The sequence below is a fragment of the Bos javanicus genome, chromosome 23 (assembly GCF_032452875.1).
Source record: "Bos javanicus breed banteng chromosome 23, ARS-OSU_banteng_1.0, whole genome shotgun sequence".
Classification (NCBI taxonomy): Eukaryota; Metazoa; Chordata; class Mammalia; order Artiodactyla; family Bovidae; genus Bos; species Bos javanicus.
Window position 1 is genome coordinate 32,348,637 of NC_083890.1, and position 26,578 is coordinate 32,375,214.

The window sequence follows — 26,578 nt, forward strand, 5'->3', positions numbered from 1 at the left end:
GTCTTTTCCAGTGAGTCAGCTGTGCACATCAAGTGGTCAAAGTATTACAACTTCAGTTTTAGCATCAGTCCTTTCAATGAATATTGAAGGTTGGTTTGTTTTAGGATTGACTGGTTTAATCTCCTTGCAGTCTGAGAGACCCTCAGGAGTCTTCTCCAGCACCATAATTTGAAAGCATCGATTCTTTGGTATACAGCCTTCTTTATGATCCAACTCTCACATCTGTACCTGACTACTGGAAAAGCTTGTAGCTTTGGACTATATGGACCTTTGTCAGCAAAGTGATGTCTCTGCTTTATAATATGCTGTCTAGGTTTGTCATAGCTTTCCTTCCAAGAAGCAAGCATCTTCCAGTTTCATGACTGTAGTCACCATCTGCAGTGATCTCAGAGCCCAAGAAAATAAAATCTGTTACGGCTTCTACTTTCACTAAAGTTTTCCTTAGCTAATATTTAAAAAGTTGAGATACCAAGTTTAATGCCATTTCTAGGGTCTGTGATTTTCATGCACACAAATAATCAAGAAATGTAAAATAATAGGTTCTAGATCTATTTAAAAAGCTGTGATATCCATGTAAATTTTTTGAAAAAAAAGTGGAAAGAAGATATTATGAGCAAGAGCTTTTCCCAGGGCCCATGCCAGAAAATGCCCCAGTTGAAAAGAAATTCGCACACGAGTTTACCAATTTAATCTCTGCTTGCAGGAGGTTTTGGCTGTATCTGCTTTCTTCTCTGGTGTGTTTTGGTTTATGATGACCCTGTCACTCATCCATGGATAAACATTACAGAGAAAGAATATATCATATCCTCCTTGGCCCAACAGGTACACATAAAACTCCAACCTTCTCCAGAGATCTTGTATCAGCATCTGAATTTATCAGAGTGACTACAAACGTGTGAGCATGTCTCAGATCTTACTATTCTGATCAGCAAATTTGTTTTCAGGTCAGCTCTACTAAGCATCCTCTTCCCATCAAAGCTATGGTCAGATCTCTACCCATCTGGTCCATGTGTGTTTGCTGTTTCAGCCATCAGTGGTTAATTAATATAATAATTATATATGCACCAACTTACATTAGCTCTGTGTTCAACATTGATATTAGAAATGTGAGTATATTTCCCTCCAACCATTCTTCCTGTTTGCATGACTCTCAAATTACTCTGTCTTCACAAATCATTCATCTAGAAAAATTTACCTTTAATTACCAAGAAATAATTTAACAGTCATGTGAGTAGCTTGTCTGAAGGTATGATGGAAGGGACCACTGATTTTCTTAGGAAAGTATGATTTCAGAGTTGTCAGTATGATTATTAGTGATTTATCAGTATAAGGTGTGGTCTCACGGCCTTTATTATGATGGTTTAACTCAATGTTTTCCCTTCAGAGTGGTTTCCTGTCTGCCCTTCCTTTCATTATTGCCTGGGTCATTTGCCTCCTGGGAAGTTACCTGGCAGATTTCCTTCTGACCAAGAATTTTAGGCTTGTTACAGTGAGGAAAATTGCCACAGTTCTAGGTAAGAACAGGGCCAAAATATCTGATAATTTACAAGGCATACAACATCCAAAAATGTTTGTTGTTTAATTTGTCTGTTCCTCATTCCTTAGGAAATCTCCCCTCCTCAACATTCCTTTTGGTTCTGCCATACGTTGCCTCCAACTATATCATAGCAGTGAGCCTTCTGACGCTGTCCTGTGGACTAGGCCTGTTATGTCAGCCAGGGGTCTATATCAATGCCTTAGATATTGCTCCAAGGTAGGACTGTAATCTCCATTCTCATTTTCATACTTTCTGAAAAAAATTTAGCCTGCAGACCTCTGGAAGCTTCAAACTTTGCAAACTTATAAATCATGGGCAATGATGACTGTGGCCATTTTCAGGTATGTGGAGGGAAGGGCATTATTGATTTGCCTCAGTGCCTATCATGGAACATACACAGAGCAAGTCTTTTTGACATAATTGCTATTAACATATGATATATTCTGGGGCTGAAGCATGCTGCCAAACAAATGTGGATCTAGCCTGAAACATTCCTGTCACCCGCAGGCATTCGAGTTTTCTCATGGGAGCTTCAAGGGCATTTGCACAGATATCTGCTGTCCTGGCGCCCACTGTCAGTGGATTTCTTCTCAGTCAGGTAAGGTTTTCTTGTCAGGGTCTCTTAAAATGCTCTGCCAAATCCACTCATAATGATAATAGCATAAGAAACGTTTTCACATTTTGGAGAATAAAATTACATCATGAGTAACTTTGTCATGAAGATCAACGTAGCAAAGGAAAATACAGAACAGTTTCTTTCGTGACCTCATTCTGAAACCAAAGCACTCCCTGGTGATCCACGGGTAATTTCCAGTCTTTGAAATCACACAGTGACTTACATATCCTGTGAGAAGATGATGAATCCATGCATATATGCAACTTGTCATGTCTTCTGCAACACTTTGAAATTTTCATTTGCATAACCATACAAAAGCAAAGAGATAATGAAAGCAAATATGTTTAAGTGTCTGGTACATGCAGGGAGTATTATAGGTATTTCATATACAGTAAGGGTGTTCTTTGGAAGAAATGATGCTAAAGCTGAAACTCCAGTACTTTGGCCACCTCATGCGAAGAGTTGACTCATTGGAAAAGATTCTGATGCTGGGAGGGATTGGGGGCAGGAGGAGAAGGGGATGACAGAGGATGATTTGGCTGGATGGCATCACTGACTCGATGGACATGAGTTTGAGTGAACTCCGGGAGTTGGTGATGGACAGGGAGGCCTGGTGTGCTGCAATTCATGGGGTCGCAAAGAGTCGGACATGAATGAGCAACTGAACTGAACTGAATCTAATTTATTGATTCTCATACTAATTATGAAAATAAAGTATTAATATCCTCATTTCCTGATGATTAAAATCTGATAGGATGTCTTTCCACTGAGAGGATATAGAATCAGAATTCTTCTTAGACCTATCTAGCTTCAAAACCCACAGTCGTCTTCTTGCGAGATTCTTCTTGCACTGGAGAAGAAGAAATTTTATTAGTGTATATATATGTAAATATATATAGAGAGAGTCATGATTCGCACAAAAGAGAAAGTGTTTGGCACTTTGATAAATAATGACAAATGCAATTCTGGAGGTTAAATGTAAAAATCCTTAAGTCCATTTTTTAAATTAATTAATTTAAATCGGAGAGTAATTACTTTACAATATTATAGTGGTTTTATAAAGAACATTCTGAATCCATTCTGAAATTCTTTCCATCAAATTAAGCTGTGTTTAGGAAATGAATTTCTATATGAAGATCTACTAGTGAACATTGTCTTCTAAACTATTAATGTGAGTTTCATAGGAAAAGGGAATAAAAGGAGTAATACTTAGTTGAACCTTTGTTTCCTCAGGACCCTGAATTTGGGTGGAGGAATGTCTTTTCCTTGTCATTTGTCATTAACACATTAGGACTGATCTTCTATCTTATCTTTGGAAAAGCAGATGTCCAAGACTGGGCTAAAGAAAGAAAACTTACTCATTTATGAAGGTAAAGAGTAATGATTTCATCTATGGTTAAAACCACAGAGGCACTATTTAAACTTTTTAATTTTTATTTTATGTTGGAATATTACATTTTTAACTCTATGTCATTTTTCTTTCTTAGTTACCCCACTTTGGATGGAAAGTCATTAGGTACTTTATTTCATAAATGAGAAGGCTTCAGTGGTGGACAAACAGAAAAAACTTTCCTTGCTGTAGCTCTTTTCAAATCCGAGATCATTTCTTTATTTTACTCAGACTTATTTTTGAGGAAGATATCAGATGAATGAAAATCCAAATAAAATGATAGCCAAGAAAAAAGTTGTCATCTTTACAGAATTAACAATGGATTCAAAGGAGCTGCTGTACGGGACCCAGTATACTAGATTCATAGATTTTGGATCTCTAAGCAGGAAACAATGTTTTGAAACTCTTAATGCAGGGCAATAACCTCACTAATGCAATGGTTCCTCCCATTTGCAAAAACGAATACTGATTTATATCTGTTGGGCTCAATATAGTCCGTGTGTTCCTTCCTTTGTGTGCTCCACTCCCCTCTATCCTGCTCAGGCCCCAGGAGGCTGACCTGTGTGGTTTGCACCCCACACTTTCTCTCCTGCCTTCTGCTGGATTTTCAGGGGAGGCAGGAGAGTGAGGATAGGAGTATTTATCTCTACTGTTCCTCCCTATGGAGACTGCAGGTGGCTGGTCCATCCTCTGCAGTTCACAGCTCCTAGCGAACAACCCTCTCCATACTTTCTTGTAACATCTCTCTCCCCCTGTCCTTTCAAACCTTTTTTGGCCTTTATGTTGCAAGCCCTGGAATATCTTATGGTTTTCTTCCCACTGTCTCAGCCCTATGTCTCATTTAATAGTGTCCTCAAATTACCCACTGCAATGTTTCTCCTTCTAGGATCCAATGATTTCAGTAAAGTCATATATAAAGCTCAAAACATGACATAGATCAGTATTTCTTTAAATTATAACTTGTGGTGTCAGTAGGTCATAGCATGTTCAGAGGGACCAGAACTACATTTTAGGTTGCTCCCCGTGATGATCTTTACCAAGTAGAATAGATTATAGCCATTAAGTTATTTTGTATAGAATTGATGTTATGGACACTAGTTCTGCGTGAAAAATTAGGGCAAGGATAAAGAAGGTCACATTTGAATAAGCAAGAGCAATTACTGAGATTTTCCATAGTCTAGAATCTAAACTCTTGGAACACTCGAGTAAATTAGACACAGTCCCTATTCAAATGTTGAAGATAGACATAATATACATGGCAGTGCATTATCTTAGGTACAATAGCAGGGGAACATACAGGTCATTGGAGGAGACAGATGAGGGGTTCTAATCCTAAACTGAAGAACAAAGGGGAGATCTTCTGCAGGTAATTCCTGATCTATATGTTAAATGAGGAGGGTTATGGTAAAATTTCCCATGTTGGAAAACAACTTATGCAAAAGCATGAAAGCAAGAAAAAGGATGGATTCTAAAGGGAGTCACTTGCCTACATGGTCAGTTAGTGAAGGACAGAAGATTAAGGTAGAGAGGTGAGTGTGACAGAGCATGGAGGTCTTGTTTGCCATATTAAAAAGCTTGAAGAGTATCCTAGCATTGATAGTGACATGGGCAGATTTTTTTTCTAGATAGAACATGCTGGCTCAATTCCAGAATCAGGGAAACTAGTTAGTGGTCCACACAGCAGCAGTGAGGACTGACCTAGCGCTAGAAGAGCTAGCATGGAAAGAAGAAAGACATGAATAATGTTCAGGAGGTAGAATTGAAAGATCATGGCATTGGGTTAGATGGATGCAGAAGAAGAGAGGAGATAGGAGTCCTGAGCCTCTAACCTTAGATATGGGATAGAGAGTGGTCTGAATATCTAAGCCAGAGAATTCAGGAAGAGTCCTTTTCAGGGGGAAGACAATGATGACTTTGAGACATGAATTAGTAGTAGAAGTGGGATAAACAAGCAGGTGTGTGTATAACTTTTCTGGACTGCCATAACAAAATACCTCAGGCTTGTGGCTTAAACAGTAGTAATTTATTGTCTCAAAATTCTAGAAATCCAAAAGCAAAATGTCAGCAGAGTTGGTTCCTTCTGAGATTTGTGAGAGAGAATCTGTCTCATGCCTCTCTTCCGGTAGCTCCAGGCATGCTTTGGCGTGTAGACAGTTTTCTCTGTGTGTCTTCATCTCATCTCCCCTCTCTACATTTCTGTCTCGGTGTCAGAATTTCCCTGTTTGGGGAATTCTCTGGTGGTCCAGTGGTTAGGATTCAGCACTTCCACTGCTCTTGCCAGGGCTTGATCTATGGTCAGGGAACTAAGAACCCACAAGTCACAGATGCAGCCAAAAAATAAATCCCCTAATTTATAAAGATACAAGTCGTATTTAATTAGTGCCCACCTGAATGACTTCATCTTAACTTGGTTATCTGCAAAGACCTTACTTCCAAATAAGGTGACATTTGGTTCTGGGGGATTTCAACATCTTTGGGGGAGACAATTCAATGCATAACAGCAAGTCCAACAAAAAGCCTGACTGTATATCTGAAACTTGCAAAAAAGACTGGGATAGAGACAAAGATATAAAAGTATGTATGCTCAGTACTAAAGACCTAAATGTGTAGTGCTCAGGAAGAGCCTATGAATGAAAAAATACCAAGCCAAAGACAGAATGCCAACATTCAAGGAGTGGAAAGAATAAGAAATGCCCACACACAACAGAGATTAAACAGTCAGACTTGTACCTATGAGGAACAATAGGAGGATACCACTATCATGGGAACTCACGGCCTTAAAGAGAGATGGCAGATCAACAACAAGTACACTGCAATTCAGTTCAGTGAGGTCAGGAAAGGAACACGATCACCTTGTGATTAGTAGTTCACTGGTGGCTTTTTCATGACATATTCAGCAGAGACATGGGTATGCAGGTCATTTTGCAGTTTGATGGTGGGTGAAGAGGAATGAGAGAGCAGAGGAAACAAGATAATTATTTTCAGAAAGTTTAGTTGGGAAGAGGAAGGGATGGGAATATAGCCAGAGGAGAACAGAGGGAAAGGAAGAGTTACCTAGTGGGGAAAGGAACCTGGCCCAGGGAAGCTTTGGGGAAGAAACGCTGGAATGGGAGTGAAGTTATGGAAGGACAGGGTGAAGAGACGGAGCAAGGTCTTTGAAAACACAATAAGGATTCAAATATAGGAGTCTGCCTTATTTGAAGGCATATAGAAAGAAAATATATAGAAAGAAAATGTAAAATCTGAAACAATCTTTAAGAATGGGATTCCAGGAAAAAGTCCATCAACAAATGAAAAAACAGCCTACTTAATAGAAGAGAATATTTGCAAATGATATGTTTCCATGCATGCTAAGTCACTTCAGTCATGTGCAACTCTCTGTGAACCCATGGACTGTAGCCCACCATGGGATTTCTCTGTCCATGGGATTCTCCCGGCAAGAATACTTGGAGTGGGTTGCTGTGTCTTCCTCCAGAGGATCTTCCCGACCCAGGGATTAAACCTGTATCTCCTTCAGCTCCTGAATTGCAGGTAGATTCTTTACTGTTGAACCACCAAGGAAGCCCATCATATGTTTGATAATGGGTTATATCCAAAATATAAAGAACTCATACAATTCAATAATGAAAAAAACCCAACTTAAAAATGGGTAGAAGAACTGAATAGACATTTTCCAAAAGAAGGCATAAAAGTGGCCAACAGTTACATGAAAAGTGCTCAACATCATTAATCATCAGTGAAATGCAATTCAAAACTACAATGAGATATCATCTCATACATATTAGAATGTCCATTATCAAGAAAATAATAGATAACAAGTGTTGGTGAGGATGTGGAGAAAAGGGACCCCTGTACAATGTTGATGGGAAGGTAGTGGTGCAGCCACTAAAGAAAACAGTATAGTGATTCCTCAAAAAATTAAAAATAGAATTATTGCATGATCCAGCAGCCCCAGTTCTATGTATCCAAAAGAAATAAAAACAGTATCTCAGACATCTGCTGCTGCTGCTGCTGCTGCGTCACTTCAGTCGTCTCCAACTCTGTGCGACCCCATAAACGGCAGCCCACCAGGCTCCCCCGTCCCTGGGATTCTCCAGGCAAGAACACTGGAGTGGGTTGCCCCGCCCTTCTCCAGGGGATCTTCCTGACCCAGGGATTGAACCTGTGTCTCTTAGGTCTCCTGCATTGGCAAGTAGGTTCTTTACCACTAGCTCCACCTGGGAAACCCCATGTTCATTTGATTCACTCCTTTTCATTGTATTTAAATTCCATTACACACATGAGTAGGCATTATGGATGATATAATAATTATCCCAGGAGGCTGTGGAGAAGGCAATGGCAATCCACTCCAGTACTCTTGCCTGGCAAATTCCATGGACAGAGGAGACTGGTAGGCTGCAGTCCATGTGGTTGCTAGGAGTTGGACACGACTGAGCGACTTCACTTTCACTTTTCACCTGCATGCATTGGAGAAGGAAATGGCAACCCACTCCAGTATTCTTGCCTGGAGGATCCCAGGGACGGGGGAGCCTGGTGGGCTGCCGTCTATGGGGTTGCACAGAGTTGGACACGACTGAAGTGACTTAGCAGCAGGAAGCTGTTCTTATACAAGGTTAGCTAATTCAACTCTACCCATTATTGACCTAAACCACACAAACATATCCTAATTTCTAGCCCAAATTAAACATATTCTCACTTAAGCTTTGCATTATCATTATTAAACAGTTGCATCCATCACTTCATCACCCAGCACTCATGGTGGCCAACAGAATGGAAACAGATAGTGGTCTTAAACAACTGTGATTAAAAACTGGTCAAAACATTCAAACACTTAAGACTATATGAACATATTTCTAGTGCCCTGCCTCCCTCCAGTAGAAGCTTGGAAAGGGCCCCCACAAATGACAGGTTCTTGCTGAAGCTGAAGCTCCAATGCTTTGGCCACCTGATGTGAAGAGCCAACTCATTGGAAAAGACCCTGACACCAGGAAAGATTGAAGGCAAAAAGAGAAGAGGGTGCAGAACATGAGAGGGTTAGATGGCATCACTGACTCAATGAACATAAATCTGAACAAATTCTGGGAGACAGTGGACAGAGAAGCCTGGTGTGCTGTAGTCCATGGTGTCAAAAAGAGTCAGACACGACTTAGTGACTGAACAAGTGACTGAACAACAACAAACTTGTCACTGAGAGCACTAAATAGATGTAACTGACATGCTGAAGGCCCCGACATTCCAAGGCTGTGCCATGCTCCTTTGAGTCTCCAGAATAAGCATTTTTAATGAATATCTGGTGAACTGAGTTAAAGCACTAGTGTATGGTCAGGCCTCTCAAGGTGGCTTATCTCTTACTCTCTGTACATCGCCTGCTTGACCTACACATGCTTCACCTACACTCTATTCACAGGAATGTGCTTTCCACCTGCTCCTTAGGCCAGAACGGCTCCACCTGCTAGTTTATTAAAGAGAAACAGCTGTGCTCATGATCGTTAACCTGAGGGGCTGGGAGGGAAGTGCCCTGGCTGTTGGTTTCCCTGGTAACTGATGAGCCAACCTCCTTGATGTCATTCCCCCTATAAATGGTAACCTCCCCCAGGCCCAGCCCTTCCGTGTTTTGCTCCTTGGTTGCCGTATGCTGTGGAGGTGCTGCTCTAGGACCTGGCTTCAGACATATACGGTCTCCTGTCCAATAAGCCCCTGCTGTCTTCATCACTGTCTCCAGGTTATTTCTTTGGTCTCAAGGCTGGGCAAGTACAAGGCTTGCAGGGTGCAGAATGGTGAGTCAGCCAGAAGGTGGAGGAAACTCTTGTGAGTGCGAGATGTTAGGAAATAAGGACAAGGAACAGAAAGTTGCAGGGGTGACTCTGAACATGCGGGCTGTTCACTAGCATATGGGGCCTTGTGGCAGCTGTCTACTATGAGAAGCATCTTTCTCCTTCCATTATGTTGACAATATCCTGTTAACCACAGAGCCTCTTTCTAGTTTAAAAGTAGCAGGCCCATGATCATGGCTCATTAGATTCCAAAGAGATAGCTGGTGAATAAGCTACTGTTTGGGGTCTAGAACAGCTGTGTGTGGGATTCAGGACCCCCCATGGACATCAGTAGTGATGAGGGAATCCACTTTTGCAGCCATGAAGTTCAGGAATGAGTCGGTGAGAATGACACACAGTGGCATCTTCCCCTGCCTCATAACTCCATTGCTGCTGGGGCTGCAAATGAGTTGCTTCAACATTTGAGACAGGAAACCCACTCCTTCAGCAGTGAACACATCCCAGGAGCAGTGGTCCCAGTGCTGACACCATCTTAACTCAGAGGCAACTAGTCAGTGCCCTCGAGTTCACTAGTTGACCACTGAAGGACTGTTGCCAACTGTTGGTCAGGACAATAATGCACCTTTGCCCTCATCATTGGATCTTCCCCAGTGAAGCACATTGTAACAACATGGCCCTGAGACTGGCAGGTAAGTCCCCGTGGTTTGGATTTGCAGCCTTATGGGGAAGAAAATTAGAAAGGGACTTACAGGTTTCCTCCTGTCTCCTCCTGTCTCCTCCTCCTGGGCCCCACCTAAAAGGACTAAGGTAACTAATCTAGGCCCCCTACTGGAGAAGGATGCCATTCTACTAACCCTGAGGTCTTGTTATATGATCTCGCCAGTATTCAGCCCTCAGCTATGGGGTCTGCAGGTGGATGGGTAGTGAGGTCCTTGGGCCAGGACAGAAACCACAGGCAGGGGTGCTATTACCTCAGAATGCAGGTACTGCTTGTATTTTGCTTAATGGTCATGCTCTCCCCTGTACTGCGCCTGTTAACTTATGTCTCATCCCTAGTCTGAGCAGAGGAAATCTGTTCACAGACTGGGTGACAATAGTGGTCTCCCTATGAAATGAGTTAGATTGCTGGGTCTACAGGGAGATGCCAATGTGGTCCTCCTTTGGACCTTCCATGAAAAATTGACCCAATAAGGGCCTGACTAAAGTTTGCCCACCTCTTAGACTCCTAACACTCTTTAGCTGCTATCATCTATATTGCATTCGTGGTATTTAGTTGCAATTCACCTCTGCATGCCTAACCCCAGGGTAATGTGGAAGGTAATGTGGGGGAGCAAGATTGTAAGGATCGTGCAGGACGTATAGGGGAGGGGTGTTTTGTCAGGCCGCTCAAGGTGGCTGTTCTCCTGCTCTCTCTACATCTGCTCATCCCATGCCTGCTTCAGCTCCTCCCTACCCACACTACCGACCATCCTTCAAACTTGCTGCAGCCCCAGTTAATGATTGTTCTAACTTTAGATCAGAGCATTTCCATTATAATTACTTATCAAAGGGGCCATGAGAGGCATGCCCCTCTGCTGGTTTCCCTGGTAACCAATGAGCCAACTTGACTCAGTCCCCCACGTGAGCATGCTTTTCCCCCTGCCCCTTAGGCCAGAATGGCTCCACCTGCTAGTTTATTAAAGCAAAACATCGGCCCTCATGATGGTTGTTAACCTGAGGGGCTGTGAGGGATGTGCCCTCGTTGCTGGTTTCCCTGGTAACTGATAAGCCAACCTGATATCAATTCCCCTATAAATGGTAGCCTCCTGGCCCCACCACCCCAACCCAATTAAGACTGCTGCCACGTCCTGCCTGCCTTCCTCCCCACATGGGGTCTGTCACTCCAGAACCTGGCTTCAAACATGTAGGATTCTCTATCCGTTACACCACTGATGTTTCTGTCAATGACTCTAGGCTTATTCTTCAGTTTCGAGGATGGGCAAGTACAGGGCTTGCAGGCCTGTGGGGTGCAGCCCAGAAACCAATATCTTCCAAGTGTCCCTTCCCACTTCATTGCATGAGTTTCAAGCATAACTATCTGTCTTAAAGAGATTCTGGTAAAACTGCTCCTTTAGTTTTTAACTGCAGACCCCTCTCTCCTCATGAAGTCTGAAGGGCTGAACCACACTCACTTTTACTCTCTAAATAATTGCCCCTATTTACTATGCCATTGTTACTGAATCGGCATTATTGAGATTCTGTGCCTGGCTCCATCATTCTTTTTCTTTTTTTTTTTTTCTGATTTTCCTCATTCCCAGAGGATCTTTAGTCACTTATGAAGACATTCCTGGTGAGAATTACTCCATTGGATTTCTCCATAAACCAAACATATTTTGATCTGACTATTATTAATAGAAACAGCTTAGGTTCATCCTGAGATAATCCCTACCTTAGCTATATGTGTGCTAAAAAATTAATGTAGAGGTTCTTTCCCATCAAAAAGAAATCTTCAACTACATGCAGTAACTGCAATACACATCCTCCATGTGCCTTAACCAGAATGCATACTAATTTAAGGTGAGCTTTCATTTCCAGTACCTGGCACCTATTTGCCTTCCTAGAGAGCTGCCTAGGAGCCTGTTTTGCCTACCAACAGGAACATGCCTGAGAATTTATGTCCTCCAGGAACAAGAGGCCAATAATTCATTGCCACAGAGATATAAATACTCCAGCTTCCTTGCTCCTACTCTGAGACAAAATCTACACTGTCTCTCAAACTCCCTAAGAATTGATCTGAAACTTACTTGATATCCCTTCTAGATCTTCTCTGACGGTTTTTCTTGAGAATGTGTGCTAATAGATCATTTTCATAGGAATTATTTCAAGATCTGGTTCTAGAGGATTTGATCCAAGACAACTGTTTCTACAAGGGAACCTAGGAGACAGTCTCGGGATAGACTTCTGGAGTTGAATCACTCAAGTCGGATGACACAAGGACACATTTGATATTAGTAAAGGTAGCAGTAGTCGTCTTGGCCTTCTGTAACAGTAGCAGAACATTGGGATGGGAAGTGAGATACAGGTGAAAGGGCATGCACTGGCTTAGTCAATACTTCTAGTCTTGAGAGATATGGAGAAATAGCAATTATAACAACTTCGAGGTTGGCTGTGTGTTGGTCAGAACCACTGAGGGACTCAAATGGGAGAATTATATCAGAGCATGATACGGAAGATCCCCTGGAGGAGACCTTGGCAACCACTCTAGTATCATTGCCTGGAGAATCCCCATGGACAGAGGAGCCTGGCGGGCTATAGTCCATGAGGTCGCAAAGAGTTGGACATGACTGAGCGACTAAGAACATGATATGAAAGTCAGAAAACCTCCATGCCGGCACATAGATATTACAGTCTCCAATAGAGGGAAGATATACTCTAAAGACTAGATTCAAGATTTGATTGTTAGATTAGCAAAAACACAAGACTATTTAAAGGCACCAAATGTCTTTTATGCTAATATCACATTTTAGATAAACCTGAAACTTATTTGCTCTGCTATTGGCAGATAGCAGCCTCTCTGAAGACTGTTCAAGTTCTATTCTCTTTTCCTTTAATACCTAACAAATAATAAACCTAACATGAGACAAATAACTAGGTTAGATCCTGCTGCTGCTGCTAAGTCGCTTCAGTCGTGTCCGACTCTGTGCGACCCCATAGTTGGCAGCCCACCAGGCTCCCCCATCCCTAGGATTCTCCAGGCAAGAACACTGGAGTGGGTTGCCATTTCCTTCTCCAATGCATGAAAGTAAAAAGTGAAAGTGAAGTTGCTCAGTCGTGTCCAACTCTTCAGGACCCCATGGACTGCAGCCTACCAGGCTCCTCCATCCATGGGATTTTCCAGACAAGAGTACTGAAGTGGGTTGCCACTGCCTTCTCTGAGGTTAGATCCTAGTGTGTCTTAACTGGAATAGTTCTGGTCCCACTAAGGGAGGGGAGGGACTATTCACCAACAAAGTATCAGGGATCTGGAGAGTGTGCCTGAAATATGGGACCAGGGTTTTGGGGCAAAATGTAAGGCTGGATAAGGGAGACTTTGACAATATGGGGATACAATACTATGACTCAAGACTTGATGTTATATAAGCCTAAATGGAACACCTGAAATTGTCCACTACTGGCAAATTAGCAATTCAAAAGCAATACTGCATGGCAGGTGGAATAGCAGAGAGTAATGCCATTTTAAAAGATTTACAGGATACTAGGATGATGGCCTCTATCATGTTCCCATTCAACTCACCATTTTGTGGCCCCAGCAAAAATGGATTATAACAGAAGATGAAGAATTACCATAGACTTAATCCAATGACAGTGGGTGCTAAATCGCTTCAGTCGTATCCAACTGTTTGGGACCCTATGGACTGTAGCCTGACAGACTCTTCTGTCCATGGGATTTCCCAGGCAAAAATACTGGAGTGGGTTGTCATTTCCTTCTCCAGGGGATCTTCCTGGCCCAGGGATCAGACCTGCATCTCCTGCACTGGCAGGCGGATTCTTTACCACTAGTGCCACCTGAGAAGTCCACTTAATTCAATGGTAGTCTTAATTGCATATGTTTTGCCAGATGGCATATCATTAATAGAACTTTATTTTCAGCATGTATAGAAGTCCTAGTTCCCAGAAAAGAGGAATACTTCCAGGAGTGGGCTCAGTAAGGGTTCCAAAATCCCTAAAACTATGAGTGCTGACTTGTCATGTTGGGATCCTCTTGCTGGTAGACCCGAGAGCAAAAGAAAGGAGTCACCAGACTGGCCAGAGTAATTAACCCTGATCATTATGAGATGGTTGGTTACTACTACATAATAGGGACAGGGACAAGTATGTCCAGAGCTTGGGAAATCTCGTGCCCTTTTTAACTATGAATAGGTAATTACAGCAACTATAGTAGAGTTGTGACATCAAACCTCCAGAGATGAATTATTGGGTCACCATACTCTGCAAGCAACCCAAAGCAACAAAAGGACTGGCCAAGAGAGGAGACCTGTAAGAGGTGGATGAGGGAAGATGGTGAATATCAGTTAAGTCTTTGGGACGATTGCAGCTGCGGGCAGGTAATGTTTCATTAATTTTTTCTTCCTAAAGAATCAGTGCTATGAACTTAATTCAATAGAGAATGGAACTGGATAGTGTGAAGAACAGCAAGCTGTCAGTGTTCTGCCCGTATCTTCTGGGGTCTTTTACATTTTGGGGCGTGAATACCAATGCCCCTTGTGCTTTCATTGGCAATAGCCAGCACACCCATCACTTGGTTTGAGGGCTGTCCTTGGGCTGCTGGAACCTACTTGCCGGTGCCAGCCGGCAAAGTCGATCAGGTCCTGAGAACATGCACGACACGGCTGAGAAAGAAAACTACAGCAAAAGAATACTACAACAAAGATGGGGTCGAGAGGATCAGACACATCTCCACAAAGGGAAGTGGTCTGACCACGACTTTATTCAGCATCTTATATTTATACAGGAGAGCGTGAGAAAGACAAGACAGTTAACATTTTTTCTTGGTTGACCTGTACATCTTACAAAAAGTCACAAGAAATCTTGAGAGCATGGGAATGGCACCCTGTTACTATTTCTTACACCAGATAACATTTCCCTGTGAGTGAGAAGTTTGTCCAGAACTCCAGGTGTCTGCAGTAAATAATTGCCTAATCTCTGGGGTGGCGGGACAGAGAGCTATGTTTGCAAGCAAACCCTCAAGGACTGAGGGAGCTCCCAGAGCTGTGTCCTTCAGACACAGGACCCCGTTCTCATGGGCAGCTCGCCGCACTACTTGACCTGTACTCACTGAAAGAAGTGCCTGGGGACTCAGGACCTCCCGGAGGCAGCCCTTGGCCAGTGATAGATAGATGCTGGCATATAAATACTCCAACTTCTTTAGCTTTGGTTAGAAAAACTCTGAGGTATGGCCTAGGCTATGCCCATTGCTCCCTTGCAGAATTAACCCCAAATTACCTTCCTCCAGATTTAGGTTGTTACCACACCCTTGTTTGCTCGCCTTTCTTTTTCTCCTTACTTCCCTACTGTCTTTATTGTTTTTCTGAAAATACTACCTATTAAATCACTTTTACAGGAATCTTGATCTCAAGGTCTACTTCTAAAAGAGGCAAAAAATTTATTCGAGTAATAATGTTAGTGTTATTTTTATATTAATATGATTATATTACAATAAAGCAAGAAAAGTAATTAAGAACCAAGGTGTTCAACATAAAGGGAAAATGCAAGAGTATAAAATTCAACTTTTAAAAAAATTGCTATAATATTCAGTTTGATTTGGAAATATTAGAATTTTTTTTTTCCTAAAAAATACTTTTTCTGAGTTCTTCCACTGAAATAGCTAGATGCACCCCAATGCCCAGTATGTGGTCTCTTAATATTGTTTCTTTCTGAAAGGAACCAGCAGTCCTTTAGCAAGTCCAGGTCTGGGAACAGAAAATATATGAGGACCCTAGAAAATACTGTGTGCTAGAAAACAAACTATCCAAGATCACTAGGGTCATGTCATAATGACATAGGAGCCAGCTTGAAGGGACTCCTGCTGGCCAAAGAAGAGATAATTTGAGCATCAAAATAGAGTAAGGACTGATTCCATGAGGTCATTTTACTTGGTCATTTTTACTATGGCATTGAATTATTACTCTGAAAAGTTTTAAGTACTTATCCTGACTTTCCTATTAAATCTGTATTTCAGGGTAACCAAATATTTGACTAGGTGAATTTCCTTCCTATTTTGTAGAAAATTGCAGCTCATAAATGAAGGCACAATAGTATTCTAGAGTCATCATTTTGCAATTTATAATGAAATAACAGTTCTAGGTAACATTAACAACCACCAAAAACCACAGGTGAAAGGTTGATAAGTACTTTGTTAGTGGATAAGTCAAGCTGAGAATATCTGAACACACTGATCAGTTTTACTAAAAGTGAGACAACCTGCTGTGGTGAAAGCCAACAGACACCCCTATGAAGTACTCTTTTCCTGAATCTAACCAATTCTACGTACCCAGAGTTTTCAGGATGTAAGGGGATAAAGAAATACATCAAATGACATAGAAAACAATTAGTCAAATCAATTATTAGAATAATTCTGCAAACGACTTTTTTGTTGTAGTGTTTTAAATAACAGCAAATAGAAAATGTGGGTGGGTGGAAGACTGTTATGAAATTAGACCTGAGAGCCATAACAATTAAGTGTCATATGTGGATCTTGTTTGGGTCCTCATTTAAATAAATAGAGTATAAATGAATAACTTTGAAGCAATTAGGAAAATTTTCATGATATTAGATATTAAGGAGTTATTGCTTATTTGTTAGATGTGATGATGGCATGTTTTCCCAAGTCCTAATGAATTATATGGCCATTCTGTACTTTTTGTTGGAGAAATGACATGATACAATACAGAAAACCACTGTTGGGTATGGTATATGGAAACTCAAATGGCCAAATATTGAAAATTGTGAAAACTGGTTAATGGGTCTGTGGTTATATTAGATTGATCTACTTTTTTTCCTATGTGTTTGAAACTTTCCATAATAAAATGTTAAACTTAAAAACTTAATAAGGAAAACACAGAATCCAGATGTAGAATCCAGAAGCAATTTCGAAGGGTATAACAAAGCAGTATAAAGCTTTTGGGTCAGCAAACAGAATGATGGTTCCCTCCTGGGTAATCAGTACCTAGAACTGGGGATATTGACACCAGATGGGAAGGTTGTTTGCTTAAAACATGGACATTAAACAACTGTTGACCTAGGACTTTCAGTCAATAAATGGGCCCCTTTCCCAGAAAATGTCAGAAATTGACAGCCTTTGTGTCAGATAGGGCAAATAGTAAAAACATCCTGAAAGAGCCAGATAAAAATCAGCATAACCTGGACTTCAGAAAAAGAAAAAATCCAGGTGAATATAACAAGGTATCAAAGACTCTTGGGAAAATGAGTTAAAGTTTTCAACATATTGTAAAATATTTTTATTGGAGTATAGTTGATTTACAATGTTGTATGAGTTTCAGGTGTACAGCAAAGTGAATCATATATATATATATATGTATAAATTACAAGTTGTATATATAGCCACTCTCTTTTAAAATTCTTTTCCCATATAGGCCATCACAGAGTATTGAGTTCCCTGTGCTACACAATAGGTCCTTATTAGTTATATATTTTATATATAGTAAGTAGTGTGTATATGTCAATCCCAATTTTCCAATCTATCTCTCCCCCACTTACCCTCTGGGACCCATAAGTTTGTTTTCTGTATCTGTGACTCTACTTCTGTTTCAACATTTCTTTTTTTTTTTTTTTTGAGAGAGAAAATAACTTGATCATGTTATAGAGCATCTTCTATGTGCCAAACATATGTTAAGCACTTTGAAAGCATAAAAAACTTTAAAATGCTTCAGTATGTAAGAAATTATAGTGCAAAATTTTTGATTTCAGGGCTTAGATGTCCCTATCCAGTAGCTTGTCTTCAAAGAGTTCCAAGGTAAAATGCTCCCAAGTACTGCTATAGACAGGAGGCTTAACAAGGAGAACTTACAGTCATTGCAGGGGAAGCCATGAGGGAAGTCACAGTCCTCAGAGAACACACCTCAGTAAAATGCCCCTCTTTCTGAGTAGCTTGAATACCAAACAGATGTGACCTTTGGAAGAGATGAGGGGGGATGGGGAGAGGAAACAAGAGGAGAGGCAGAAGGGAAAGGAGGGAAGAAGGAAGGATGGAAAGAAGGGAGGGAAGGAAGATGGGGCAGAAAGCCAGTAGGACATTTACAAAGCATTTAGAACACCATAGCATGCCTGTCAAAATAGCACTGTAGACATGGAGCCACCCTCAATAGAAAAATCCTGGAAACTCTTATGGGACAGGCAGGTTCTGCCTCCTAATAGAGAATGAGCCTGGGGGGTGGCAGGGCAGGGCGGGGTGGGGCTGGGGGGGGTTTGTCTATTAAAGTCAGGAAATGACTGGCAGATTTCTAGGAGGTTTCTAGTCCCTTGGATGATTTTAAGACTCCCTCCCCTCCCCTGAAGATTCAAGGCAAAAATGTAAGTGAAGTTAAAAATTAAATTTTTAACTTTGACCTAGGGAGATCAAAGGATATGGTGAAGGATTTAAGTGCCTGAAATTAGCAAATCCAGAAATTCAATATTTTTTAAATTTGACAGGCAAGTCTTCACAGGACAAAAAGGAATCACTTTTCTGTCCTAAATCAGGTTAGTAACTATATGCTTATATATTATTCATAAAGTGAAGTTTAGAATTAATTCTCCAGAAGGATTAATAAGGACGGTTTCTATTAGAGATTTTATCAAAGCTATTTAGCAATCTGAGGAAATTTGGACGGGGGAGTTGGACAAAATATATATTTTTATAGATTTTTCACAAGGGAAAGAAAAAAACATTCCTAGGGATGAGTTTGAGGTGGACAGTTATGTCAATAAAGGAAAGAGAAGTGTGTATTGTGTGTTGTTTAGTCCTTGTGTATGTGTGAGTGGCATGGAGAGTATGTGTGCTTGAGGCGGCGGTGGTGGTGTGTGTGTGTGTATATGTATACAGAAATAAACGGCAGCCCCAGATGTCCCAGTGGGTAATAATGGTGGTTGACAGACTGCTCATTTATATATACTTTACAAACCCAGCCTTAGAAATTTTAAGTATTTTTTGAGCATCTGATGTCATACATGCTGATATAGACAAAACTCTTTGATTCACCCACTTTGTCGAGCTTCCCACCGACAAATGCAGACCTGGCAGCAGGGGTCATTTTGTCCAGGGTAGTGAGGAGAATGATTTGCCTCTCCTTGTAAAAGCATTTTTTTTTAATTTTTTTTTATTTTTAAACTTTACAATATTGTATTGGTTTTGCCAAATATCGAAATGAATCCGCCACAGGTATACTTGTGTTCCCCATCCTGAACCCTCCTCCCTAATCTTTTAGCTCGACGAAGATATAAGAAAAACAAAGAATTGTATGTTACCTTTAATTCCTTTTCTGACATCCTTCCTTTCTTTTTGTACATCCAAGTTTGTTGTTTAGTTGCTAAATCACGTCTGATTCTTTTGCGACCCCATGGGCTGTCCTTGGTATTTCCCAGGCAAGAATACTGGAGTGGGTTGCCATTTCCTTGTCTGGGGGATCTTCCTGACCTAGGAATGGAACCTGAGGCTTTTGCCTCATCTCCTGCATTGTAAGCAGGTTCTTTACTGATGAGCTACCTTCAGTAATCTGCTTCTGTCTGAAAAGCTTCCTTTCTTTCACATTCCCTACAGGGTAGATTTCCTGGCAATGAATTCTCTCAAGTTTTGTTTGACAGTCTTTCTCTTTCACTTTGGAGGGATATCTTCGCTAGATGTAGAATTATGGATTGGCAGGATGTCTTGTTTGCTTTTTAGAGTTTTCAGGTTTTCTGTGTATTTTGTAATCAACAAAAATATCATAAAAGTGAAATGTCAAAACAATGGGTACTGGTATGACAAAGCAAGTTTCCCTTGGATTAATGTTTTAAAGCAGAGAGAGGTGCTAGGTGGATTTTAACCAGTTCTTCCCTCTGTAATGCTGATGTCAGTGTGTTTTGCACTTGCAGGGGATAGAAAACAAACTCTTCAGCAAGAAGAAAAACAACCATAACACCATTATGCAAGTGGATAACCAGGTCTCTCCAGGGAAAGGTAGAAATTATTCTCTATGACATAGGCTTCCTTCTTCTTAAACAGGACACTATTGATTCCATGTGAGAAGATTTTGTCCATAAACACATGCGCTAAAATGTAAAGCATCTTAGAAATGTTCAGGAAAGGAGGTGGGGGGGGGGGTGGAAAATATCCCTGCCATGATTTTCCATTAGAAAAACCCTAAATAAAATAACCCACATACCAAGATTATTCATACTGTTATTTTGATTCTTATACACCTGTCAGTTTATCACTTGGTAGAGAATGTCAGAAAGGGGGGACTATTTTGGTTCTACCTCAAGGAGACAGAGAGACAGATACATGGATGGAAGTGAGGCAGGATGAATGTTCTTGAGTCACTGCACCCTTCAACATCAACAGCTGAATATTTACAGGATATTTTTTAGATTGTTTATCTCAAGTAGGGCAGGGGAAAAACAATATGGAATTACTGCTATCAGATTAGCATTATATCTACACTAAGGGGGACAAAAATCCTAGAAGAGAGGGTGGGCTACAAATTGCATACTTTTTCAATTTATATAAATATTAGTGGCCTATTTTATATTTCTTCTTGTGTCAATTTTGATAATTATTTTGGTATTTTCATATTGTCCCTTTGTATTCAAATTATCTAGTCTAGTGTCTGTGTGCTCAGATGTATCCAACTCTTTGTGACCCTGTGGACTGTAGCCCACCAGGCTCCTCTATCCATGGAATTTTAATTATATGTGAACATACAAAAGATATAAACATATATATATATATGTATATAAAATTGATTTCTGCCTTTATGTTTAACATTTACTTCTTTTTAGGATCTTTGGGTTCATCCATTGTTCATTTTCCAAGTCTTTGAGTTCTCTCTTTTTAATAAATATGTTCTGAGGTGTAGAATTTGCTCTTTCCAGAGCTTGACATGTAGTATCTTACTGTTACTCAGTCCCAACCACTTTAGAACACTCCTTGTGATTTCTCTTTTTGTGTGTGATTTCTTTTTTTGAGTTTCAGATTTTTTGTTCTTTGTTTTTATTGACTTATAGTTGATTTACAATGTTATGCTAATTTCTGCTATACAGCAAAGTGACTGTTAAACACACCTATACCTTTTTTTTTTATATTCCTTTCTAAACTCCTATGATTCCTTTTTTTCAAGACTTATTTAGAAATAATTCATATTGTTTCTGGAGCAATGTAGAGAAAAGAACAAAACTCAGAAGGGCACCCTTAATTGACTGTGACAAGCCCTATCCCACACATGGTGAAGATAGCTTCCTCTTTGCCCTCTAGAGGCTTTTTTTTCCTCATCTAGGAATTTTCCCACTGTTTCCTTCAGATTTTCAGGTCTACTTATTCCCCTTTTGCTTTTGAGAATTTTAAAAAGGATGAGGTTGCTTAGAAAGCTTTGACGCAAGTCATCTCAGTGTGCATGTATATGTGTGTGGTTTGAAATGTTTTGCAGATGACCCAAGGCCAGTGAGTTTAAAGGCAAAGGAAGGGCTGGGTAATGATTAAATTTCTAAGACATTTTTTTCTTCCTTTTGCTCAATCTCAAGGTTCAAACAGGGCAAAAATTTTTGCCTCCTGGAAAAGGTTAGGAGGCAATGGATTTTCCCCTCACTGACTCAGCAAGTCTTTGGCATCTAAACATTTAAGGAAAGGGTCACTTACTAGACTCTTCCATTGCCAGGGCATTGGTGTCTGATTCCTGTTGCCCCGTTCTCTGGGAGGCAAAAAGCAACCTGAGATCAAATGTCTTCAGGGAAAAAATCTTCCTTCAATGATCAGTCTATGCCTTGAGGACTCTGTCTTCACAAAATCTTTGGCCTGAGTATCTCATCTTTCCTGCCAGATCATTCACACTTTCAATGAACTGTTAACTTTAAATAAATTTTTATCTAATATTCTTATCTGTTTACAAAGGGAGATCTGTCAAGAAACTAACTTTCCAGGTACTAATGTTACTTTTTTCACTTTATAATATATCTAAATGGAATCCTACAGTTGTACATAAAGAGCTTCCTCATCATTTTTTAAAGTTGCATATGAATTTGGTATGACTATATTATAATTTATTTAGATAATTTATATAAAGTTATCTAATTTATCTAATTTAAAATCTTCTACTGTTTCAAACAATTCTTCAAAAATGTACAATGATACAAAATTCAATTCAGTGGGATCATTGAAAAAAAAAACTTATGTAACTAAATAGACTCAAATATGTAAAGCAAAATTAACACTATTTTTAAAAGGTACAAAAATCCTAATAAAACATTAGCAAAACAAATTTTTTTTTAATTTTAAAAATTGCAAAAACTAAGTCCAATCCTAGAAATGAAAGAATAGTTTTCTATTACAAAGTAAATAATTGTCATTCAATACAAATTAAAGAAGAAAACTATATGATGATCTCATTAGATACAAAAAAAATCTTTATGAGATTAACATTCATTCCTGATGAACACTATTAGGTAACTATGACTATGTGATGGACAGTACTCTAAGACGGCCCCTTTGCACTCTTGGGTGGAACCAAAGGGCAGAGGATTAAGCAGAGAGCTCAGAGGGCAGAGCCAAGGGCCATAAGGATTATCCCCAGGCCTCAATAAAAGTTCAACATTTGTCTAACTGAACTTCAAAACTCTTATTGATCAGTGACTTCTTTTAACACTCCATTTCTCCCCCTTTTGAAACTGGAATGTCCATATCAATTATCCTATGCCTGTCCCACCATTATAAGTAGAAACATTGCGAGTGTGTAACTTGTCTCTCTAATTTCACAAGTTCGCTGATAGATACTGTTCCCATAGTGGGTTACTTTTAGAAGCTTTCTCCGTATTTGTTTTAAATTTTGTAAATTTGAGCTGACATTTTGATGAGGATTTGGACTTGAATTGATAGTGTAATGAGATAAGACCTTAAGGAACTTTGGGATGGGGTGAGTATGTTTTGTATATGGCATGAACATGGATCTTCTGGGACTAGAGAGTGAATTGTTCTAAGACTGCCCACAAGATTCTGGCCCCATACACATCCCTTCAGTTATTTAAGCAAATGCCAAGGAAGGTGCTGCTTTGAAGGGACGTTGCAGATATAAGCATGGTCCATAATCAGCTGATCTTAAATCTAGGTAGGACTGATCTAATCACAGGAGCTTTTTAAATCTGGATCTAGAAGTCAGAGAGCAGCTAGAGATTCAAAGCACGAGAAGCATTTAACAGAAGAGATTCTTCCTCGCTGGTTTTGGGGATACAGGGGGCCGTGTGACAAGCAGCATAATGCACAACATCTTAAAACTGAGAGTAACTCTTAGCTGACAGTCAGCAGGGAAATAGCAACAGAAGTACAACAACCACAGAAAACTGAACTCTTCCAATAGTTCCTTCCAGAGAACCTCCACCTGAGAACTCATCTTGCCTGATCACTTGATTTTAACCTTTGAGACCAGGAGTGAAAAATCCAACCACATCATGCTAAAACTTATGATCTGCAGAATTGTGAATCTTTTATTAAAAGGGTGCCATTTTAAGTCATTAAGTTTGTGAAAATTGTTTAACACAGCAATAGAAATAAATACACTTCATAAAGCATATCTACAAAGAACCTCCAACAAACATTATCCAAAATGTAAAAACATTAGAATTACTCTGTGTAAATCAGGAACAATGGCATAAAACCAGAACTGCTTGATACAATCAGTAATATACTCGTGGTTCTGATGCAATGATACCATGAAGTTAAAGACAGAAGGATAGGAAAAGAGATAAAATCATAATTTGCACATTCCGTACATAAAAAACCTCTCCAAATTAGGAGATGAATTTTTAGAAACAAGATTAACTTTTGGCTAGCTACATGGATATAACATCTCCCTGACTGACCAGTGGCTAAGACTCCGAGCTTCCACTGCCTGGGGTGCAGGTTCAATCCCTGATGGGGAAACTAACCCCCTGCTGCATGGTGTGGCCAAAAAATTATTTCTTTATACTATGCTATGCTATGCTAAGTCACTTCAGTTGTGTCCGACTCTGTGCGACCCCATAGACGGCAGCCCACCAGGCTCCTCCGTCCCCGGGATTCTCCAGGCAAGAACACTGGAGTGGGCTGCCATTTCCTTCTCCAATGCTAACCACAGACAATTTAAAACCTCTGCTGGGTTGTAATAACGGAGGTTCCATCCTCTTTTCTTTCAGGCTTGCCAACAAATGTGCTTTTGGATCTATGCCAGTCTGATATGTGATCACAGTTTCTCTACACAATTTTTTTTGATGTATGTGGCCGGGGCATTATTCTGCCTACTACACATCCTTTTTTTGTGTGTGTGTCTTTTTAAATTTTTATCTGCACCGCAGGGCATGTGGGATGTTAGTTTCACACAGGAGAAATGGAACCCACAACCCCTGTGGTGCAGGCACTGAGTCTTAACCACTGGACAACCTGGGAAGTCCAAAAATGTCCACATCCTTGCCAACACTCATTTCTTACCTTTTTTGATAAAAGTCATTTTCAAAGGTGTAAGATGCTATCCCATTATAGTTTTGATTTGCATTTTCCTAATGATGAGTAATGCTGAACATCTTTCCATGTACCTCTTAACTACATGCATGTCTTCTTTGGAAAAATGTCTCTTCAGTTCTGCCCATTTCTTAATCAGATTTTTTTGTTTTTGCTTTTTAAAAATTTTTCCTGTTAAATTGTGTGAGTTCTTTTCACTCTGCTCAATGTTATGTGGCAGCCTGGATGGGAAGAGAGTTTGAGGGAGAGTTGATACATGTATTTGTATGGCTGAGTCCTTTTGCCGTCCCCCTGAAACTGTCACACTGTTTGATAATTGGCTACATCTCAATACAGAATAAAAACAAAATTGAGTTCTTTTTATATTTTGCAGTCTAACCCCTTTCAGATAAATGATTTGCAAATGTCTTCTCCCATTCAGTAGGTTGCCCTTTCATTTTGTTTATAATTTCCTTTGCTGTCCAGAAGACTTTTAGTTTGATACAGTGCCCTTTGTTCATTTTTGCTTTCTCTGCTTTTGCTTTTGGTGTCTTATTAAAAGATCATTGCCAAGACCTATGTCAGGGAATTTACCATCTGTATGTTCTAGATGTTTTATGGTTTCATGTCTTGAGTTCAAATTTTAATCCATTTTTACTTAATTTTTGTATATGGTATAAGAGAGTGGTCCAGTTTCATTCTTTCACATGTGATTGTCCAGTTTTCCCAACACCACTATTGAATACTTTAATATTTATTGAAGTATAATTATATAAAATAAAATATGGATCTTAAGTGTATATTTAGATGTGCTTTGAGAAATGTATAAACTTACAAACAAGACTCATAGAACATTACATTAGTTTAAAGTCCCATGATGCCCCTTTGCCCTCCTTACCAAGAGGGAATTGTTATTTAATATCTAGCCACATAAATTAATTTTGCCTATTTTTAAAATTCATAGAAATAGCATGCATAAAAATGGTATTCACTCTTTGGTGTCTAGCTTCTTTAGCTGAGCAAATGTTTGTTGAGATTCATCCAGATTGTTGAGTGTATCAGTGTTTCCTTCCTTTGTATTTCTGAGTAATGTCCATTGTATTAATATACTACAGTATGTTCATCCATTCCAAAGATCCAGCTATTTTAAATAAAGCTGCCATAAACAATTCAGTACAAGCCTTTTGTAGATATGTATTTTTATTTCTCTTGAGAAAGGCCATTTGTTGAAAAGACTAGTATCTTCCATTGAATTGCATTAGTGCATTTATTCAAAAACATATGATCATATATATTCCTCTCTTTCTGGACTCCCTATTTTCTCCTATAGATGAATTTGTTTGGTCTCACACTAACACTGCATTGATTACTGTAGCTTGAAGCTAGCTCAAATACATTACTTTTTAAAAAATTTATTTATTTTAATTGGAAGCCAATTACGTTACACAGTACTTTTTTTTAAATGCAACTTTCTTCTGCAATGTGCACATATGAGTTTCTCAATCAGACTAGTCATGTAAGTTTTGAGAATAAAGTAGTTTTCTTGAGGGAAGGTCTTGTTGGTTATTCAGGGGACTTATTTCCAAGAGTAACTCAGGGTGTTTTTAAAAATGGTCCCTTTAAAATAAACATTAGGAAGGGCCACTTATTAGGAAGGGCCACTAGGAAATTTGGGCCCCTAATGTTAAAATATGTTTTTTTCCTCAGCTGTGTTAACGATGGATATTTTCTCTCGTACATTCCAGTTCCATATTTTTGTTCCGTTCGTTATGGAATCGCTGTCTTCCTGCTCCTCTGTAATGTTATAATAATGTCACAGCGTGTGTGTCTGAGCCTCACAATGATAGCCATGGTGAACAGCACGGAGCCACATGGTTTGTCCAACACCTCCACAAAGGAGCTCCAGGATAACATAAAGGTATATCAAAAATATTACACACAGTCATAAGTTTAAAATCCTATCTTGCTAACTAATTTGTGTAGAGATTGAATGTTATCATAATTGATATGATAGTAATTATTCAAAAAAGAAACTCAAGTCTTGATCTACCTCATCAGCAGTAACCTA

At 39.8% G+C, this 26,578-nt stretch overlaps 2 protein-coding genes across 13 annotated transcripts in view; both read left to right on the forward strand.

Moving 5' to 3' along the window:
- The window catches only part of SLC17A3 (solute carrier family 17 member 3), a 31,091-nt gene extending 18,024 nt beyond the window's left edge, over window positions 1-13,067 (forward strand). The window contains exons 8-14 of the mRNA XM_061399291.1: window positions 704-822; window positions 945-1,106; window positions 1,385-1,514; window positions 1,606-1,753; window positions 2,045-2,135; window positions 3,387-3,523; window positions 3,641-13,067. Coding sequence (XP_061255275.1) covers window positions 704-822; window positions 945-1,106; window positions 1,385-1,514; window positions 1,606-1,753; window positions 2,045-2,135; window positions 3,387-3,521 — 785 coding nt within the window. The 3' untranslated portion in view covers window positions 3,522-3,523; window positions 3,641-13,067. The remainder of the gene's footprint in view (window positions 1-703; window positions 823-944; window positions 1,107-1,384; window positions 1,515-1,605; window positions 1,754-2,044; window positions 2,136-3,386; window positions 3,524-3,640) is intronic.
- A 1,246-nt stretch (window positions 13,068-14,313) lies between these two features.
- SLC17A1 (solute carrier family 17 member 1) overlaps window positions 14,314-26,578 on the forward strand; it is a 239,049-nt gene continuing 226,784 nt past the window's right edge. For 8 of the 12 annotated variants that reach the window (XR_009733083.1, XR_009733086.1, XR_009733084.1 and 5 more), the window contains exons 1-5: window positions 14,314-14,401; window positions 17,784-17,829; window positions 18,427-18,554; window positions 19,926-20,010; window positions 26,256-26,428. Coding sequence is in view for 6 of the 12 variants with exons in the window: in XM_061399301.1 (XP_061255285.1) it covers window positions 19,977-20,010; window positions 26,256-26,428 (207 nt within the window). In the remaining 6 variants the exon portion in view is untranslated. Of the gene's footprint in view, window positions 14,402-17,472; window positions 17,830-18,289; window positions 18,387-18,426; window positions 18,555-19,925; window positions 20,011-26,255; window positions 26,429-26,578 lie in introns of those variants that run through there. The other 4 variants (XM_061399297.1, XM_061399302.1, XR_009733085.1 and 1 more) reach the window with 3 other exon arrangements.